The sequence below is a fragment of the Octopus bimaculoides genome, chromosome 11 (assembly GCF_046866305.1).
Source record: "Octopus bimaculoides isolate indiv1 chromosome 11, ASM4686630v1, whole genome shotgun sequence".
In the NCBI taxonomy this organism is placed as follows: domain Eukaryota; kingdom Metazoa; phylum Mollusca; class Cephalopoda; order Octopoda; family Octopodidae; genus Octopus; species Octopus bimaculoides.
Window position 1 is genome coordinate 69,607,796 of NC_142938.1, and position 18,406 is coordinate 69,626,201.

General features: G+C 37.2%; 1 protein-coding gene across 1 annotated transcript; it reads left to right on the forward strand.

Moving 5' to 3' along the window:
• The first annotated feature begins 1,870 nt into the window (after nucleotides 1-1,870).
• LOC106876702 (ergosterol biosynthetic protein 28 homolog) lies at nucleotides 1,871-17,909 on the forward strand. The gene is made up of 4 exons (XM_014925363.3): nucleotides 1,871-2,559; nucleotides 8,005-8,095; nucleotides 10,795-10,913; nucleotides 13,558-17,909. The coding sequence occupies exons 1-4, from the start codon at nucleotides 2,331-2,333 to the stop codon at nucleotides 13,629-13,631; spliced, it is 513 nt and encodes a 170-aa protein (XP_014780849.1). The 5' UTR covers nucleotides 1,871-2,330; the 3' UTR covers nucleotides 13,632-17,909.
• The last annotated feature ends 497 nt before the right edge of the window (nucleotides 17,910-18,406 follow it).

Genomic DNA, 18,406 nt, shown 5'->3' on the forward strand with positions numbered 1-18,406 from the left:
GTTACGTGATACTCCCTGTGTTAGCTAGTGGATTACAAAATACTCCTTATTCTATTGGTCTCTTTTACTGAACTGCTAAGTTACAGGGACATAAACACACCAACATCGTTTGTCATGCGATGCTGGGGGGAGGCCACAAACACAGACACACAAACATATATATATATATATATATATATATATATATATATATATATAGCCTGGTGTAGCCATCTGGTTCACCAGTCCTCAGTCAAATCGTCCAACCCATGCTAGCATGGAAAGCGGATGTTAAGCAATGATGATGATGATGACGACGGGCTTCTTTCAGTTTCTGTCTACCAAATCCATTCACAAGGGTTTGGTTAGCACAAGGCTATAGTAGAAGACATTTGCCCAAAGGTGTCACGCAGTGGAACTGAACCCGGAACCATGTGGCTGGGGAGCAAGCTTCTTACCACACAGCCACTCATGAGCCATTTGATCAAATTTTTCATTATTTTCAAAGTCAACTGAAGCAAAGACAATAGGGTTAGTAACTAAGATGGCTTTAAGCAGCTTAGAATTATCCAAGAAAGTACCATATGGATACAAACTCTATTTTGCTTTTTTCGTTAAAAACAAAGGAAAGGAGACAAAAATTTCATTTATTTTTTCCCCCCCGCGGTAGTGATTATACATTTGTCAGTTTCAGAGCCACAGATCTAGTGTTATCATAGAATACAACCTGAGTATACCACTGTGTTACAATAGTAAAATGTGCCTACACATGGTACCAATTAATGGCTGGGTAGTTTGGAGCGATTAAATAGTGTCTTTGCTCCAGTGATGGAATCTAAACCACAGACTGTCTTTGATTGATATGATTCTAATGACTCAGTCAACCATGACAATTCTAAATAAAACTGAATACAATAAATATGATAGCGATGTTGTTTTTGTTGTTGTTGATGGTGGCGGTGGTGGTGGTGGAGGTAATTACAGTAGTGACGGTGGATATGGTGATAATGGTGATGATAGTTGCTCCCCACCCTACACTAGAGGACGACCTATGATCAACGGTATTCCAATCATGACCATATCATCGACTTGTGTATCAGAGCAGTGAGATGCCAAGGTGTGATTTGAGGGAGATTTTTTTGCTATTATTAGAACGTAGACAACCACATAGAAGCCCCCGCCTCAATGGTCTGTGACGATGATGATGATGATGATCACGATCATCATCATCATCATCATCACGATTGCAACTACTACTACTACGACAACGACGACGACGCTGGTTGTGTTGGTGTTGGTGATGGCGGCGGCGGCGGTGTGTGGTGGAGGTAGTAGAGTTGAGGAATGATGATGACAGTAATGTTGCTGCTGATGGTGATGATGATGATGATGAAGACGGCGGTGGTGTTAAGGGTAGTGGTAGTGTGGAGTGTAGGAGATGGTGAATATAGTGGTGACAGCGAAGCGATGCTGATAGGGGTGGAGGGAACATGATGGTGGGGGAAGGCGATGATAGAAAAACGTTGTTTGTTTTTTTGTTTTGGCTCGAGAGACAAACGCATCCCGTAGCTTGTTTTGGGAGAGGATTGACCGATAAGATTTTTGATATTTGTCGAGGTAGAGAGATTTTATTTCCCGGTACATGCAAAGCAATTCCACAGGCTGCAGTCTAACGAGGTGTGTGTGTGTGTGTGTGTTTGTGTGTGTGAGGGGGGAAGCAAAGCTCAATTGATGCCGCATTTTCGTTTAGCTCTGAGCTACTAAGCTTGTTATCGCCACTATCTCTGAGAAAGTGAGAAAGCGTGTATGTGTGTGTGTGTGCGTACATGTGTGTGGTGTGTATGTTTGTGTGTGTGTGAGAGAGAGAGAAAAAGAAATTCTAGTAATCTGTCTGTTTATAATAGATACTTGGATCATACATATTGTAACTTATGGTATTTTGACAACTTTTCCAGCGGGAATTACTATTTCTTGCTATTTCCGCCGTTCCATCATCACCTGGAGAATTGTGTGGAGTGTGTGTGCACTCAACGTGCGGAAGACGTGTCTTTTTATAGATCTTTGCTTTTACACACACACACATACACACACACACAAACACACTAATACCGCGCGCGCGCACATACGCACGCATCGTTGAATGATTGATTGATTAAGCGACAGAAATAAAGATAAATGAAGCAGGGAAAATACCACAGGATAAGCGAAAGTACCTTTTATTTTTCTTAAAATTAAATATACCTAAGTTGGTTCCTTTTTCCTGAGAATCTACACGCTCTCCATTTAGTGAAGATAACAAGAAGCGCAGATGTAGGTGCGTGTTAAAGGTATCTCAAGCGAAGCATTAACAGATGGAAGGTAAACTCCCATTTGAAAGTCTCTTGCTCAGGCGTCAAAATACAATGATGTCGACAAATGTTCCTCGAAAACAAAGCAGTCCTCCGCCACAGTCAGTCTATTTAAATTATCTGCGCGGATGGCTAGGAGCGATGTCCCTCATCTCGTTTGCGAATGGTATGCAGTCGTTCGTCGATATGAAATTTCTTCATAAATCCATCTACACGAATTCAACAGGCTCAGGTAAATAAATAGAGAGAAAATGAAACAGAAGCAACACAAAACATAAATAAAAGCTGTACATACATACTGACATTCATACATGCATACATACACAAACACACATGCATACATATTTGCACACACCTACTTAAATACATAGACAAACATACAAATACACAAATATACACGATCAGACACGAACGAGCCAATGAGAGCGCTTCTACGTGGTCATCCTGCCTGCTAGAAATAGCAACGAAACCACTCAAGTCACACTATACTATCTGAAAAAAAAAAAGAATGACATGATATAGCACAGTCCAATATATAGTTGAAAAGAAAAAAATATACAGTATGACCACAGTTGGAAATCCTTTAATTATAGTTTGCTGGATCAGAACAGAATTGGAGCTCGTTAATAATCAGATAGAACACATATTTACACAAATCATATATGAAGAGACACTAACATACACACAGATCAGCAAATATATCAGCACAGATAACGATAGGAGCAATAAATACACACAATATTAAACATGTAGTTATGTGTTTTCCAAATAATGATTTCGTTTTTGATAAAATAGAAGATTTATTTGGTTGCATAAATTGATTTAATATATTAGTACTTAGTTTATCAACTTCAGAAGGATGAAAATGAAGACCAGTCAACCTCGGAAATATAACAGACCGGCGAGCCAGCTATAGAACCTCTTCGCAGTTGTTTCATCTGCGAAAAAGAGCTAGTCAAATTCCTCGAATTGTATTATATCGTCGCAGAAAAGGACACATAGAATAATGTAGTTCTGGATACACTATATCCTAGAAATAAAACGAATTTCTCAGGGCTGACCTGAAGTTAACAACTAAAGATACCGATCTTAAAATAACTATAAAACACCTAACGTTGTTAGCTCGTTTTCGGCTTGGCTTAATTAAGCAAGTTCCCCCAGTCACACGAATTTTATGGGTTGCCATGCACAACACGTTACTATGTGAAACATGTCCTACAATTGGCATAACTACAGGGTTTTACCCGCCAGACTTTGGGAGGTCATAACTTTCAGAAAAATGAATATTTTTTAATGAAATTTTCTATGCATATAGTAATATAATTCCTATTGGAATTACCATTTGATTTTGTTACAACACCTGTATCGTAACACGATGTAGTCGTACTCTTCGAGATACGCGCATGTGTGTGTGTGTGTATATATATATATATATATATATATATTATATCCGCACACTCTGTGGTGGCAGTGTCCAAGTGCTAATACATCCGTTGTATAGTTTTATAATCTCTTGTACATGCCTTTTTTTTTAGTTTAGTCCCAGGTCCTCGCTGACAGTGCAAAACTATGGACAATGTCTTTCTAGCCACGACCGTCCTGTTATTTCTCCCAGTTATTGTCGTATCTAAGACTACCTTAGCCAAAGTGTCCTTTTTTCACTTGTAATTTGAAGGAGTTTGAACTGCTATTGCCAGTATCTCGAGGCTCCCTCGTAGTACATGCCCTTGTGCTCTACACGATTACCACACACACACACACGAGAGAGAGAGAAAGAGAGTAGCAATCACTGACTTATGATAAAATCGCTCATTATTGCTGTTTGTATGCGATGAATGCCAATTGAGCTATGGAAACATCAAACAACCGGGATTGTTGATCTTCCTAGTTGTAACAACCTGGATTGTTGATCTTCCCAGTTCGTGACCGAATTGATACTACTTGAGTTCTACAATGCGCTCCAAGAATAGTGACTAGTATCATACCAGAACGATTCTCTCGTCACCGAATATGACTATAATAGATATCATTATAGCATTAGTCATCCCTAACGTTGCTCTATAGAAACCTACAGATAATGACAATTGAGGTTCTTGTTTACCCAGATCATTCATGATCCAGCAGATCGATTATCAAAGATGATCTAGCTGTAGCCGCCCAGCCTCTTTTTTTCCCCTTTTAGACTTTACATATCTAAGACTACATTATCCAATGTGTCCTCTTTTTTTTATGACAATAGCTGTTATTTCTAGGAAATCTCAAGTGACTGTAGAGAGAGGCTTCCCATGTTGATTCGTGACGGTGGAGATAGTTGTGTAGCCACATCAGCCCTTGTCGAGTACCCTTGTTGCATTGCAGGTAGTCGCGCAAACGACGAGGTACGAGCCACAGATTCATTATCCCAATTATACCATGTCTTCTCTTAACTGAAAACCATACTGTACTTCTGGCATGTTGTGATGAATTGTATTTAGTGCAGTGTGACAGTCTGGACAGATTACAACCTGTCTATTGTCTAGCCTATTTCTGTTCGCCCGTACATTCTGAGAACGGTTACAGAAGTGGTACGTGAGGTCAGAGAGCAATTGTTGCACCTCTTCGGGTTATATTACAGCACTGTATTTGGAGATAGCGTAGATATTTGAATGTTTATACAAGATAAATTTGGACAGTTGAGATTTGTAAAACTGAATATGAAATACATGCTCTCAGGATGGAAGGGAGATAATTTTAATACGACAGGTTACATAAATATGAAATATCCTTTTTTAACATCTGTAGAAGGACGACCTGTTAGATATGGCCAAATTTCCTTCACAACGCACCCATCATCTTTAAAAAAAAGTGAAGGATTCATTAGATAATATAGTCCATAAATATCACTAAAAATGCAGGAATGCATTCGATCATCTTGCTTAAGCAACCAAATTTTTTAGTTCGTTAGATCTATCAAGAAAAGACGAAACTACTGTTTTGACAAGTAACACTATCAAATGTACTGGAACTATTTATGTGAATGGAAGACATAGTTTAAAGAATTTATATTTTTGTTGAAAACAAAGTTTATTCTCTATCTCTGTACAAACAGAGATTAAACGAAGTATAATGTAAAAGATATGACGCTACACAGCTGTAAAATATGAACAGTTGATATAGTGAATCTGAAAAAATTGAGAGTTACTAAGTTGAATTTTGTCTGTTAGGTGTGCAAACGGAACTCATTTAGTCCTAGATCAATCTTGATCAAGCAGACTCTATCCTCAAATGCATTCCAACCATGACCATCCTGTATTTTTAGTGATACCATAAGACGATGTTATCTGATGTGTTCTTCATCTTTTTAAGATGACAGGTGTGATTTGAAGGAGATTTGGCTGCTACATGTAAGCAGCCTACCATATATAGCAGAAAGGTTGTGAATGAATGCTCCCTTGGTGCTGGTGACTCCTAAAAAGCACTCAGTCCACTCTGTAAAGTGGTTGGTGTTAGGAAGCGCATCCAGCTGTAAAGACCATGTGGAGCTTGGTGCATTCCTCTGGCTTGCCAGCTTCTATCAAACCATTCAACTCATGGCAGCATGGAAGACAGATGATAAATGATGATGATGATTATTTAGATCTTTGGTCTATGTGTGCTGAAAAGGGGAACCAACTGAGTTTATAAGGGTGATGGGTTGACAGAATCATTAGTCTCAGATAAAATGCCTGGAGGTATTTCTTCCAGCTTTTTACATTCTGAGTTCAAATCTTACCAAGGTCAACTATGCCTGTCTTTTAAGGTTAATAATCGAAAGTACCAATCAAATACTGAGGTTGATTTAATTGACTAATCCCCACCAAATTTCAAGTCTGGTACCTATGTTGGAAACAATATGACAGTATAACGTATATATATATATATCATCATCATCATCATCATCGTTTAACGTCCGCTTTCCATGCTAGCATGGGTTGGACGATTTGACTGAGGACTGGTGAAACCGGATGGCAACACCAGGCTCCAATCTAATTTGGCAGAGTTTCTACAACTGGATATATATACTCTCTCACTCTCTTTTACTTGTTTCAGTCATTTGACTGTGGCCAGGCTGGAGCACCGCCTTTAGTCGAGCAAATCGACCCCAGGACTTATTCTTTGGAAGCCTAGTACTTATTCTATCGGTCTCTTTTGCCGAACCGCTAAGTTACGGGGACGTAAACACACCACCTTCAGTTGTCAAGCAATGGTGGGGGGAAAAACACACACAAACTCACATACATATATATATATACATATATACGACGGTCTTCTTTCAGTTTCCTTCTACCAAATCCACTCACAAGGCTTTGGTCGGCCCGAGGCTATAATAGAAGACACTTGTCCAAGGCGCCATGCAGTGGGACTGAACCCGGAACCATGTGGTTGGTAAGCAAGCTACTTACCACACAGCCACTCCTGCGCATGTGATTGACCAGACTATCAGATGTTATGCATTGCTAGTCACAATGTGCTTTGCATTGTTTTAGCTTCTAGATGAGCCCGTGTGTGTGTGTGTGTGTGTAGATGCAGTATTGTTGAATGGTTAAGAAGTTCACTTGAGGTGTGTTGAACCTATAATTCAAAAGATACAGCATTGTCACACACTGAGTTACAGGATTACTTTAAGAGCACACATATCTCTGGAATACTCAGCTACTTATATGCTCATTGACTGAGCATGTAATTCAATTGAATAAACAACTGAATCTTCATCATCAAACGATGGCGATCTACCACCACCACATCATTTACACACACACACATACACAAACACCTTGCATTGTTATTAACAAAGGTAAATTTCACCCTGTTACATAATTAGAATTTTTTCATGCATGACTAACGTATACAAAAACAGTTTCCATCATGATTCTTAACTTCCAGATTTAGCCTTGTGGTAAGAACCTGACTTAAGACCAAGGTTCCAATACTGAATCACTGAATTATTAGAAACTGCTTACTCATGCATGAAATGTGATGTTAATGGAGACCAAATTGGGAAGTTAACAAAAACTTTTTTTTTAATAAGTTAAAAATAAGGGACAAGGGAAAACACCCCTGAACTTTGCAGGTCCTCACACTGGTTTGAGTGAGGTTTGCTTACATCTGTAAGGTGATATCTGCAGCAAAAGTAAGGATGAGAAAGAAACCAAAGGCCTGGTATTTTTGTTTGGAAGAAGGAACACTGCAAAAGGTATCCAAAGTTGCAGTGTTAAGCTGTCCAGTATATCAAAGCTGTCCTTCTCAAGGTTGTTCATAATGAAAGAGAAAGGAAGCTATTGAAAAGAGGTTTACCATGAACTTACCTCTACTCAAAGTATCTACTACAGCCATCCCCATACTGGCCAGGTCACCTGTAAACTTATACACACACATAAACATGTATGCACACACACACAGAGTTTTGTTATACTTTTTATCTACCATTCAAAATAGTCATGCAAATTCTCTCTCTCTCTCTCTCTCTCACACACACATACACACACAGAGTTTTGTTGGATTTTGAATCTAACATTCATATTAGTCATTCAAAACATAATATCTGAAAATGAAAATAATATTATGGTTTGTACTTATCCTAAAACTTTATTGTCAGATTAATTCCTTCAAGAATTGCTTCATTACTGACCACAGGTCTTTCTCTTCTATTTTTGTTTAGTTAACCCTCTAATGGCTCGGATATTTGGTACTTGGTCTCTTCTTTCTGCATTCCTCAGAATCAGCTGTTCTCTGGATTTTTCTAACTCCATGTAAGTTAATTATAAGGAATTCTAGCATTAGCACAAAACCACTTTTGATTGCTACTTATTTTATTGATCATAGAAGAATGAAAGACAAAGCCTACCCTAGTGGGATTTGAACTCAGAACAAAAATAAATACCCCAGGACTATTTGTCTAGTGCTCTTATAATTCTGCTACCTACTGCCATCTAGACTGACAGTGAAATATTCTTTTCTACTCTAGGCACAAGGCCTGAAATCTTTTGGGGGAAGGGGCCAGTCGATTAGATCAACCCCAGTACACAACTGGTACTTAATTTATTGACCCTGAAGGGATGAAAGGCAAAGTCGACCACGGCGGAATTTGAACTCAGAACGTAAAGACAGATGAAATACCACTAAGCATTTCACCTGGCATGCTAACGTTTCTGCCAGCTGACAGCTAAATATTGCAAAGTCTTCCATTTCACAGCAGACAGCAACCAGATGTTGCTGCTACTACTACCACTTATAATAATAATAATAATAATAATAATAGTAAAGTGGACGTCAGATTTAGTAAGCACCAAGTTGGAATTTATCTGTTTTGACAAGGATTTTACAGATTTCTTTTCATTAGAGTGCCCTTGGAAATGCTCTGGACTATCTTTTTAGCAAAAAAAATTGGCGAAAAATGGTGTCCCCATCTCCACCACCCCTCATGATGATTTTGGGAAGCACAACGCACTTAAAAATTATAGGAGAAGCCTTTTCGGTAAAAACCAAAAAAAAGTAAATATTTTCAGACAAAAAGGTGTGTGATTAAAGGGGAATTTGGCTGTTGTTTCTAGCATATCCTATGACCACCTTCCTTGTTTCTTTCTCACTGCAACAAGTATTGGTGTTTTTCAATATTTTTTCCCCCATTAATAGCATAAACACATTTATGCTATTAAAAAAATTGGGGGGGGGGGAATTTATGATTTTTATCAACCCTAAACCTTGCTGGTCATGGGATATGCTAGAAACAACAGCCAAATCTCCCTTAAATCACCTTTTTGTCTGAAAATATTTACCTTTTTTTTTTTTATCGAAAAGGCTTCTATAGTTTTCAAGTGTGTAGTGCCCCAAAAAGTGAAAGCGCATGGCTCAGTGGTTAGAGTGTCGAGCATATGATCGTGAGGTTGTGAGTTCGAATCCCAGACCGTACTGCATGTTGTGTTCTTTATTTCACGTTGCTCCAGTTCACTCAGCTGTAGAAATGAGTTGCAACATCACTGGTGCCAAGCTGTGATGGCTCCTTTGCCTTTCCCTTGGATAACACTGGTGGCGTGGAGAGGGGAGGCCGGTATGCATGGGTGACTGCCCAGACTTGTGCCTTGGAGGGTAACTTTCTAGGTGCAATCCCATGGTCCTTCATGACTGAAGGGGGTCTCCATAAGTGCCCCAAAAAATCATCGTCTGTAGTGCCTACAAAATCAACCAAAATCGTTCTGGGAGGGTTTAAAAAACGTAATTTTCTCCCAATTTTCATTTTGCTAAAAAGCAAGTCTAGAAGATTTCCAAGGGCACTTTGAAAAAAAAAATCTGAAAAATCACTGTCAAAGGAGAGAAATTTTGACTTGTTGGTGCTTCCTGAGTCCACTAATAATAACAACAACAACAATAGTTTCAAATTTTGAGTGGAGTGGAAGTAATCAATACCATCAATTCTAGAATTTGACTGATGCCTTACTTTTTATTTGCCCCAGAAGGACAATAGGTAAAGTTGACATCAGCAACATTTGGGTTCTGAATATAAAAGTCAAAACAATTATTGCAAGGGATTTTTCTCAATATTATTATAATACTGCCAGTCCACTGCCCTTACAGTGATGATGGTGGTGGTAGGGATTTCTAATTTCAACACAAATTCTCAGTTTTAGTGGCAACACATTTAATTAAATTTGTCTATCAAAGATTAAAGGATGAGAAAGCAATTACTGGAAATTGAAGAAAACTTGAGTGTTATCTCTCATTACCATAATGGTTGTCATTTATTATTGTGAGGTGATGAGTGCCAGATTTAAAACCTTTTAATAATTAGTTTGGGCTCTAAGGTGGCGAGCTGGCAGAATCGTTAGCATGCCAGGTGAAATGCTTTGTGGTATTTCGTCTGTTTTTATGTTCTGATTTCAAATTCTGCCAAGGTCGACTTTGCCTTTTGTCCTTTCAGGGTCGATAAATTAAGTACCAGTTACGTACTGAGGTCAAACTAATCGACTGACCTCTTCCCCCAAAATTTCCTTGAAAAGTCCAAAGATGGGTGGAGGGGATTCTTGGAAAATTCAAGTTATGGGGTGACGGACTTCTTGGGAAAGTCCGAGGAGGGGCAACTTCCACCTGGAGAAGTCCGAGGATGGGTAAAGGGGATTCCTGGAAAAGTCTGAGAAGGGGACTTCCTCCTGGAAAAGTCCGAGGATTGATGAATTAATAAGTATTAAACTTGACAGAATAATCTGAATGCTAAATTGTTAATCATTTCTTACTTGATGAACTTTTAAAGCTGGTTTCAAAATGTTGATTTCTCTTTGATTATTCACGATTTAAATTCTGCTTTTAATCTTGGGAAAATGCTTAAGAAATGTAGAAGTAATTGAATGCAGTATTTTTTTTTTTTTAATTAGACTGAACACCTTTGACATCAGCTTTATTCATTTCTCATGTTTTGATAAATTTCAAAATGTTGGCACCCAAATTATTTTTACAGGTTATACCATATGACTTTGGTTTCATTTTTGATGTCTAGTGGACACTTCCTCTCTGAATTACTTTGGTTTCAAACGGCTGGCACAGGTACAGGTATTCTGGTGCAATTGCTTTTTTCAGGTAAGTCTTTTCCACTGGGGGAATTTTGTGTTTTTATCACTCAGTCAACTATGACACTTTATAAGGCGTCCAAGATGGGTGTGAGAGAAGGAGGAAAGTTCCTTTAAACTAGATGCGTTGTCAGAAAGTTTGCAACAAAGTCTACTCTGCTAAAAGTATATCTAACAACCAGATGACAACATAAAACTAAGTGATGGATTATATTTACTATGTAAATCAGCCGCTGCAGGATTTGATCCTAGAACACAAACGACTGGAGAAAAATGTTGCAAGACATCCCATCTAATTCCAGTTTATTGCCCTAAAATTCTACTATATTTATTGATCTTTGAAGGATGAAAAGCAAACTTGACCTCAGCAGGATTTGAACTCGGAGTCTCTGAAGCTGGAATAAATAACACAAGGTATTTTATCTGATGCTCTGACAACTCTGCCAATTCAACGCCTATGCGTGTTGACAGAGGTGACTAGAACATATCCTTGCTGGTTATCTTCTAGCTGTAATGTTACTGCTTTATGTATTAATACATTAACACTAAGATACCTGTTGTTTTTAACAGAGGTGGTGTCATTAAATTATTTCATTTTTAGGCAATTTTCTTTTCTTACATCAATAAGTGTGCCATCTTGTATATTTATTGACTAATTCATTATTATTTCAGAAAATACAGGTAAAGTTATGTTTTGCAGATAAGGTCAGAATAAAACTTAAACCTGTTTGGAGTTGTCTCTCATACTTTGAGGAAAATGAAGAAATGATATTAGCCTTAAATTAATATCATTCTTTTTTTTTTACATTGCATATTTATTTCTACTGTTGTCACAAACTTACCTATTCTTAATATAGCTTAAACTATATCATAAATGCATCTTTGCTTTCGGGTCTACAAATTACTGTGATTTTAAACAGTTGTTAACCCTATGAAAGACTGCTACTAACAGAGTAATCATCATCATCACCATCGTTTACTATCCTCTTTCCATGCTGGCATGGGTTAGATGGTTTAACAGGAACTGGTAGGCTGGAGAGCTGCACCAGGCTCTAGTCTGATTTGGCATGATTTCTACAGCCAGGTGCCTTTCCTAATGCCAACCACTCCAAGAGTGTAATGAGTGCTTTTTATGTGCCACTGGCACAGGTGTAAAACTGATTATTTGATTGAACAGGTCAAGAAACTACATAGAAATTCCTTTATTTAATTATTACCTCCGCCAAGGAAGGAGGTTATGTTTTCATCGGCATTGGTTTGTCCGTCTGTCTGCGTGCAAAATAACTCAAAAAGTTGTGAACGCTATTTGATGAAACTTGCAGAAAAAGTTGGTAATGACACAAGGAACAGTTGATGAAATTTTGGTAGTGATCCGGGAATTTTTATGGATTCTTGAAGGATTTTTCATTTGTTATATTTACTTTACATGAAGTATTGTTAAGTTCTTTGATTATCTCCCTTGAAAACATGTTCATCGTTTCTATGTAACCTATGGTGGCGTTGCTGTTTCCAAAGTTTATTTTCGTTTCTCTATTAGTAATTTTACTCGTGTATCTATCTTAAAATGAGCTGCTTGACGGAGGTCTGCCTGCGGAGGATGACATGACAAGCCTTGACTATTGGGATCGACTCAAAAAGCTCAGGCTTTGCTCCCTCCACCACCACTGTGAGCTCTATATCATCTGCATGATGTGGAAAATATTCCATCAACATTGCCCATCTTTAAAATTCATCCGAGGCTTGGCCCCCATGCCATCTGTCCACTACAGAAATGTTTGTGTTGTATCACAACACTATGACAGAACTATTTCACTTCAATTGGCCCTGCTCTCTTCAACATCATGCCAGACACACATAAAGGAGGAAAGTGACTTCACGGCATTCAAACGATCCCTAGATGATTACCCCCAACAAATACCAGATAAACCACCCACACCCAGATATGTCTCTGAAAACAATAACCCTCTGCTTGAATAGGCTACAGTTCCCCAGAGCTGACTGTGTATCTCTTCCAAGTGGTGCTATTAAATTAGACATGGCCTGAGTCAACTTCAGCCAAAACTTATCTAAGTAATCTAATCTATGCTGTAACCTATTAATCAAAGCATGACAACGTGGGTAAAGGCTGATATCTTAACATTTCCGATGGTCTTAAGTATAAAAAAAATTATTAAATATTTATATAGCACTACATTCAGAGTATGTCTATAAGCTATTGTGTTTAGACCTGGTTTCTATCCTCAAACTGTTCCGTTTTGTAGATGCAATTTTTTTTTTTTTTTAATAAACCTCTCCGAAATTAGAAAAATCAAAAATCTGCAACAATCTTGGTCCCATGAGTATCAGATAATGGATTTTCAACTGTGTAAAGAAACTGATTGTGGTGAAAGCAGAGACAATGGTCGAGATAAGTATGGGAGGAGGTTATGTTTTTGCTGGCATTGGTTTGGAAAATTGGGCGATTTTCAGCATGTGTGTATATGGTTGGAAATAAGCTGCTTGGCGGAGGTCTACGCTCTTCTAGCTTTATATTGATTCATTACTTTTATAATGATTCCTCAATTTGATTAACTCTTAATTACATAAAAAAAAATTTATTCCTATTTGTTGTAAAAAGTGATAATACTCATTAGCTTTATATATTTCTCTTTCAGGTTTGTCTACAATTGCAATGGTAGTAGGATATTGGTTTTTAAATTCAGATTATAAACCAACAAAGAACTCTTAAGATGAGCCACTACTGCACAATTCAACAATGGAATTATTATAATTAAGAACAAGAGACTTCTGTGAGAATTACTGTGGTCACTGTACATCTCAGATGCTTTTATTTGCAGATAGCTGGTTGTCTTTTAACATGTAAAATCTCTGTTGACATATGGTAACTGATGGCTTCATGTGCTGGAGTACAAGTCATTGTGAGTTCAAATCTTTTCAAAGAAAACATATTAGTTTCTCATGGTAAAAACTAAGTTCACATTTGAATAAGTTGATGTTAAACAATTTACACTTGAGTGATTACAGTTAAAAAGCATATCCATTTGTTTAGTATTTATGAGAATGTCTGAATTTGCAGAAATAGCACACCCAGGCAAGTATTGTATTGTACCCTTCGGTAAAGTTAAAAACATATTCCCTCTACCTCAGCTTTGCTTGTTGGGAAATATTTTGGTATTAGGAAAGGCCTGGAGTCAGTGATTTTTTTTCTTGATAAATAATTGACATCATGCTGGAGAGTTATAAGCTTATATCCTAATACTGGTGCTGTGATATTGTGCCTATAATGGAAAGGATTACTAGCATTATTAGGCACTACCTCTCTCCTTATTAGGATTATTAGACACTAATTCTCTCCTTCCTGGCAGCAGAACAAATAACTTGGTGGTGGAGCATAAAAACTTGAACAATAATTAGAAACATTATCATGATGTTAACCTTTTAGCATTTAGCCATATCCACGAGATCCAGCCTCTCACACCTACCCTGCAATGTTAGTCTAAAAAAATATATAGTCTCTTAATCGAAATCTCAAAGCTACAAGATAATGCACGATAAATTCAAAACAATGTGAATAAATAAGCATTACGTTTGATGGAATAATCTGAATGCTAAAGAGTTAAATATGTATAAATTTCTAGAACTGTTCAACCCATATGTAGCAAAAGTAAAAAAAAAAAACACACACACTATTTTGAGTATGTCTACAATCAAACAAGGACTGAGTGAATCCCTGCTTTGATATACAAGTATGGCTTATATTCTGACTTGTAGAGTTTGAAGTAAAATTCTGTTGAGCCAATGAGATATATCTGATTAGTTTGTTAATGACAAACTACTTAATCTTTCAGAAATGAACGAATGTCACCATCTTAATTCCCCCCCTCTCTATGTTTGTAATCATTTGCCTTTGTGAGAAATCAATGTTAGTGCATCGCATAATGATTTAACTAATTAATATAATCAAGAATTAAATCAGTTCAATGTAACATGCAGAAAGAAAGCTAAGTTTTTCAAAGTGATTTTCTTTCATAGCATTTTACACCAATAAACCTCTATCAACACTGGAAGTTGAACAGAAGAGTTACAATTAATCAGAAGTATATGAGTTGTCCTTCTTAGTGTGTATACATATATATATACACATACACACGGCTACATACTAAGAACATGTCACCCGGATCAGCCAGGTTGTCTGGTGCTGAGTCAGCTCCACTGGCCACAGCATTTGGTCCATTCCCCCGATGATCTCGCTATGCTCCACTCAGGTGGGAAGATGATTTGTGAAAGTGTGAGAATATGTGTTAATCCTTTTTTAAACCAATTATGTCACCTGTTTTTATGTTAAACCAGCCAGATCTGACCTCTCACACCTACCCTACAGTTTACTCAAGTGCTGTGAAGTAGGACTGAACCCTGAAATCACATGGTTACAAAACAAACATCTTATTGGTTGAAAAGGCCTTGTTACTTGTAAGGCTGGTAACTCTGCTTGCTTTCTGTTTTATCATCATCATCATTTAACATCCACTTTCCTGGCATGGGTTAGACAGTTTGACTGAAACTGGTAAGCCAGTGAGCTGCACCAAACTCCAGTCTGATTTGACATGGTTTCTATGGCTGGATGCCCTTCCTAACACCTCATATATTTTCCAATTTTTATAAAATACAAGTTGACGACTGTCAAAACCATTCCACATTTGTAATGTTTATTTATTACTAAAGTATTTTCAAGCACCATATTATTTTTTTTCCCAACAGCATATCAGTAATAACAATCTACTTACAAAGTCCATTCTGGAAATTTGTCGCATTATAATTGCAATCACTCATATATTTAAAGCTGATTTGGTCTCATCAAAACTGAATTGTTATCTTACCTTTACGATATTGACTTTTTGTTGTAACCATTCAACTGTCAGGATATTTTGCTACAAGACAACTGTGAAATCTTATATCATTATAGTTTTACTTGCTAGTATAGGTTGAGTGAAACTTATTGAGGCAGGGTTCTATGGCTGAATGCTCTTCCTGATGCTAACCCTGCAAGTAAGGTGTTTTATTCAATTGGTCTCCACATTTCAAACAACCAAGCTACAAGCATATTGTTTATGCAGGACATAAACAAGCATTACTACTGCCCAAGCTGTGTCAATGTGAAGATAAGCACACACACACACTCTCATATATACATATATCATGGTCTTCCATACAGATTCCATCTACCAAATTTCATTCACAAGGCAATAATAGAGGACACTTGCCCAAAGTACCACACCGTAACATCAAACCTGAAACTGCATGGTTGTGAAGAGAACTCTTTGACCACTCAACTATACATGCACCTTGGCTATTTTGCCATGATTTGCATGTTGAAAATTTTACTTTCAGCTTCATTAGAATATTAATTCTTCAATTTCTGCCACTCTAAAACTGCAATACCAATCCTTATCTGTAACCTACTGATATGTACTCACCTTTGCTTTGTATCCAGCAAAACACAAAACTCCTTGGTTTTCATGTTTCCTCCCACTAATACTTTTTCAATTAATTTTTTAGCATCATTATAGTTCAGTCTAAAGTAGATATTTGATCAAAGACTTTCCAACCATGACCATACCGTTTCACAGACTATTATTAATTGAATGTCCCTCCCTTTTCAACTGAATAGGATGTAATTTGAGGGAGATCTGGCTGCTATTTCTAGTAGGTCAAATGAATATATAGAGCAGTGGTTCTCAACCTGGGTCCAAATAAGATTTTGTTGCTTAAGCTTGGGTTATACTTCTACAATATACGAAATATTTTAAATTTTTATACAATTCCCATTAATATTTAATTATAAAAATGTAATGGGATTTTTTCAAACATCGAATGATTTTGAGGGTCCACCCAAGTAAATTTGGTATCAAAGGTAAAAAAATGGTTGAGAATCACTGATGTAGAGTCTGATTTGGTTTGATATTATTCCTGTCAAAATCTATGGTATTTCCTTGTTGAAATATTTCCTCTTCTCAGTAGTTTAAATAACAAAACACCTGGTTCAGATGTCATGAGTCTTCTACTCAATTTCTTGATATTTACTATCATCACCAGACCTTCCCAGGCTAGGGAGATTGATGTGGTTTAAGTTCAGTTTGAACATCTATTCTACAGGGTGTCCACAAAGTCTGGGTACATGGGGATTAACACATACTTTAAGAAATTATTATTTCTTATATTTAATTATGTTATGATTTTATTTACTCCATATACCCACATGGGGATTAACACATCATCATTGTTTAACATCCGCTTTCCATGCTAGCATGGGTTGGACGATTTGACTGAGGATTGGTGAACTAGATGGCTACACCAGGCTCCAATCCGATCTGGCAGAGTTTCTACAGCTGGATGCCTTTCCTGACGCCAACCACACTTTAAGAAATTATTATTTCTTATATTTAATTGTTTATGTTATGATTTTATTTACTCCATGTAGCCAGACTTTGTGGACACCCTGTAGAGTGTGTAACAGCTCAGGTGGTAGTGGAGTATAATTGAGAAAAATGTTTAGTGTAGTATTTGGTGGTGGTGTCTGTAAGGAGAGGGGCATGAATACATTTGATTAGTAATGTCAGTGGTGTATTTTGCTGGGAGGTATACCTAAAGCAGGCGGTGTAGGTAAGAGTCTTACCTCTGTTCCAAATCAAATTTATGTATTGTTGTTTAGTCTCAGGTCAACATTGCCTGAACAGACCTACATTCAAAGAACATTCCAACAAAGACCATTCCATCTGATTAGCACTACATTATCTGTTAACTGTGTTCTTCCTTTATCAAGCTGGCAGGATATTTATTTGAAAGCAATTTAGTTATTTTTTAGCACTACATTATCTGTTATCTAAATGTGTTCTTCTTTTATTAGGCCAGCAGGATGTTCAAAGTGATTTTATTATTATTTCTAGCAACTTTGTATAAGTTGGCTTGATGTATTGATTGTTAATAAATTGTTTGCAATCTGTGGTGATTTATGAATGTTCAGATTATTCTATCAAACATAATGCTTATTGATTCTACATTACCAAGTTTTATCAGGTGAAGCACCTTCAGGTATAAAAATACTAGTTTTGACCATACAAAACTAATGACAACATGGAGAATTTTTGGTTGGTCCCATATTCAGAAGCATAGGCATAAAGGTTGCTTTGCAGTAATTTTTAGGTTCTGCATAGCACCTTAAACAAGTACCTTCGGCTATGGGCCGACTAATGCCATGTGAGTGGGATTGCTAAACATAAATTAAGAAGTCCATATGTTTGTTTTACATCTGTTTTTCCATGCTAGCATGGGCAAGATGGATATATCATTTGGGCATTGTTTCTCAACAAGATGCCCTTCCTGTTGCTCTTACGTGTTTTTCAAGTACAGGATCTCTTTCCCACACATCTCCAAAGGCACAATAATAAACACTGCTCATAACTTACATTTGTAGTGTGGCGTGTGTATATATATATATATATATAT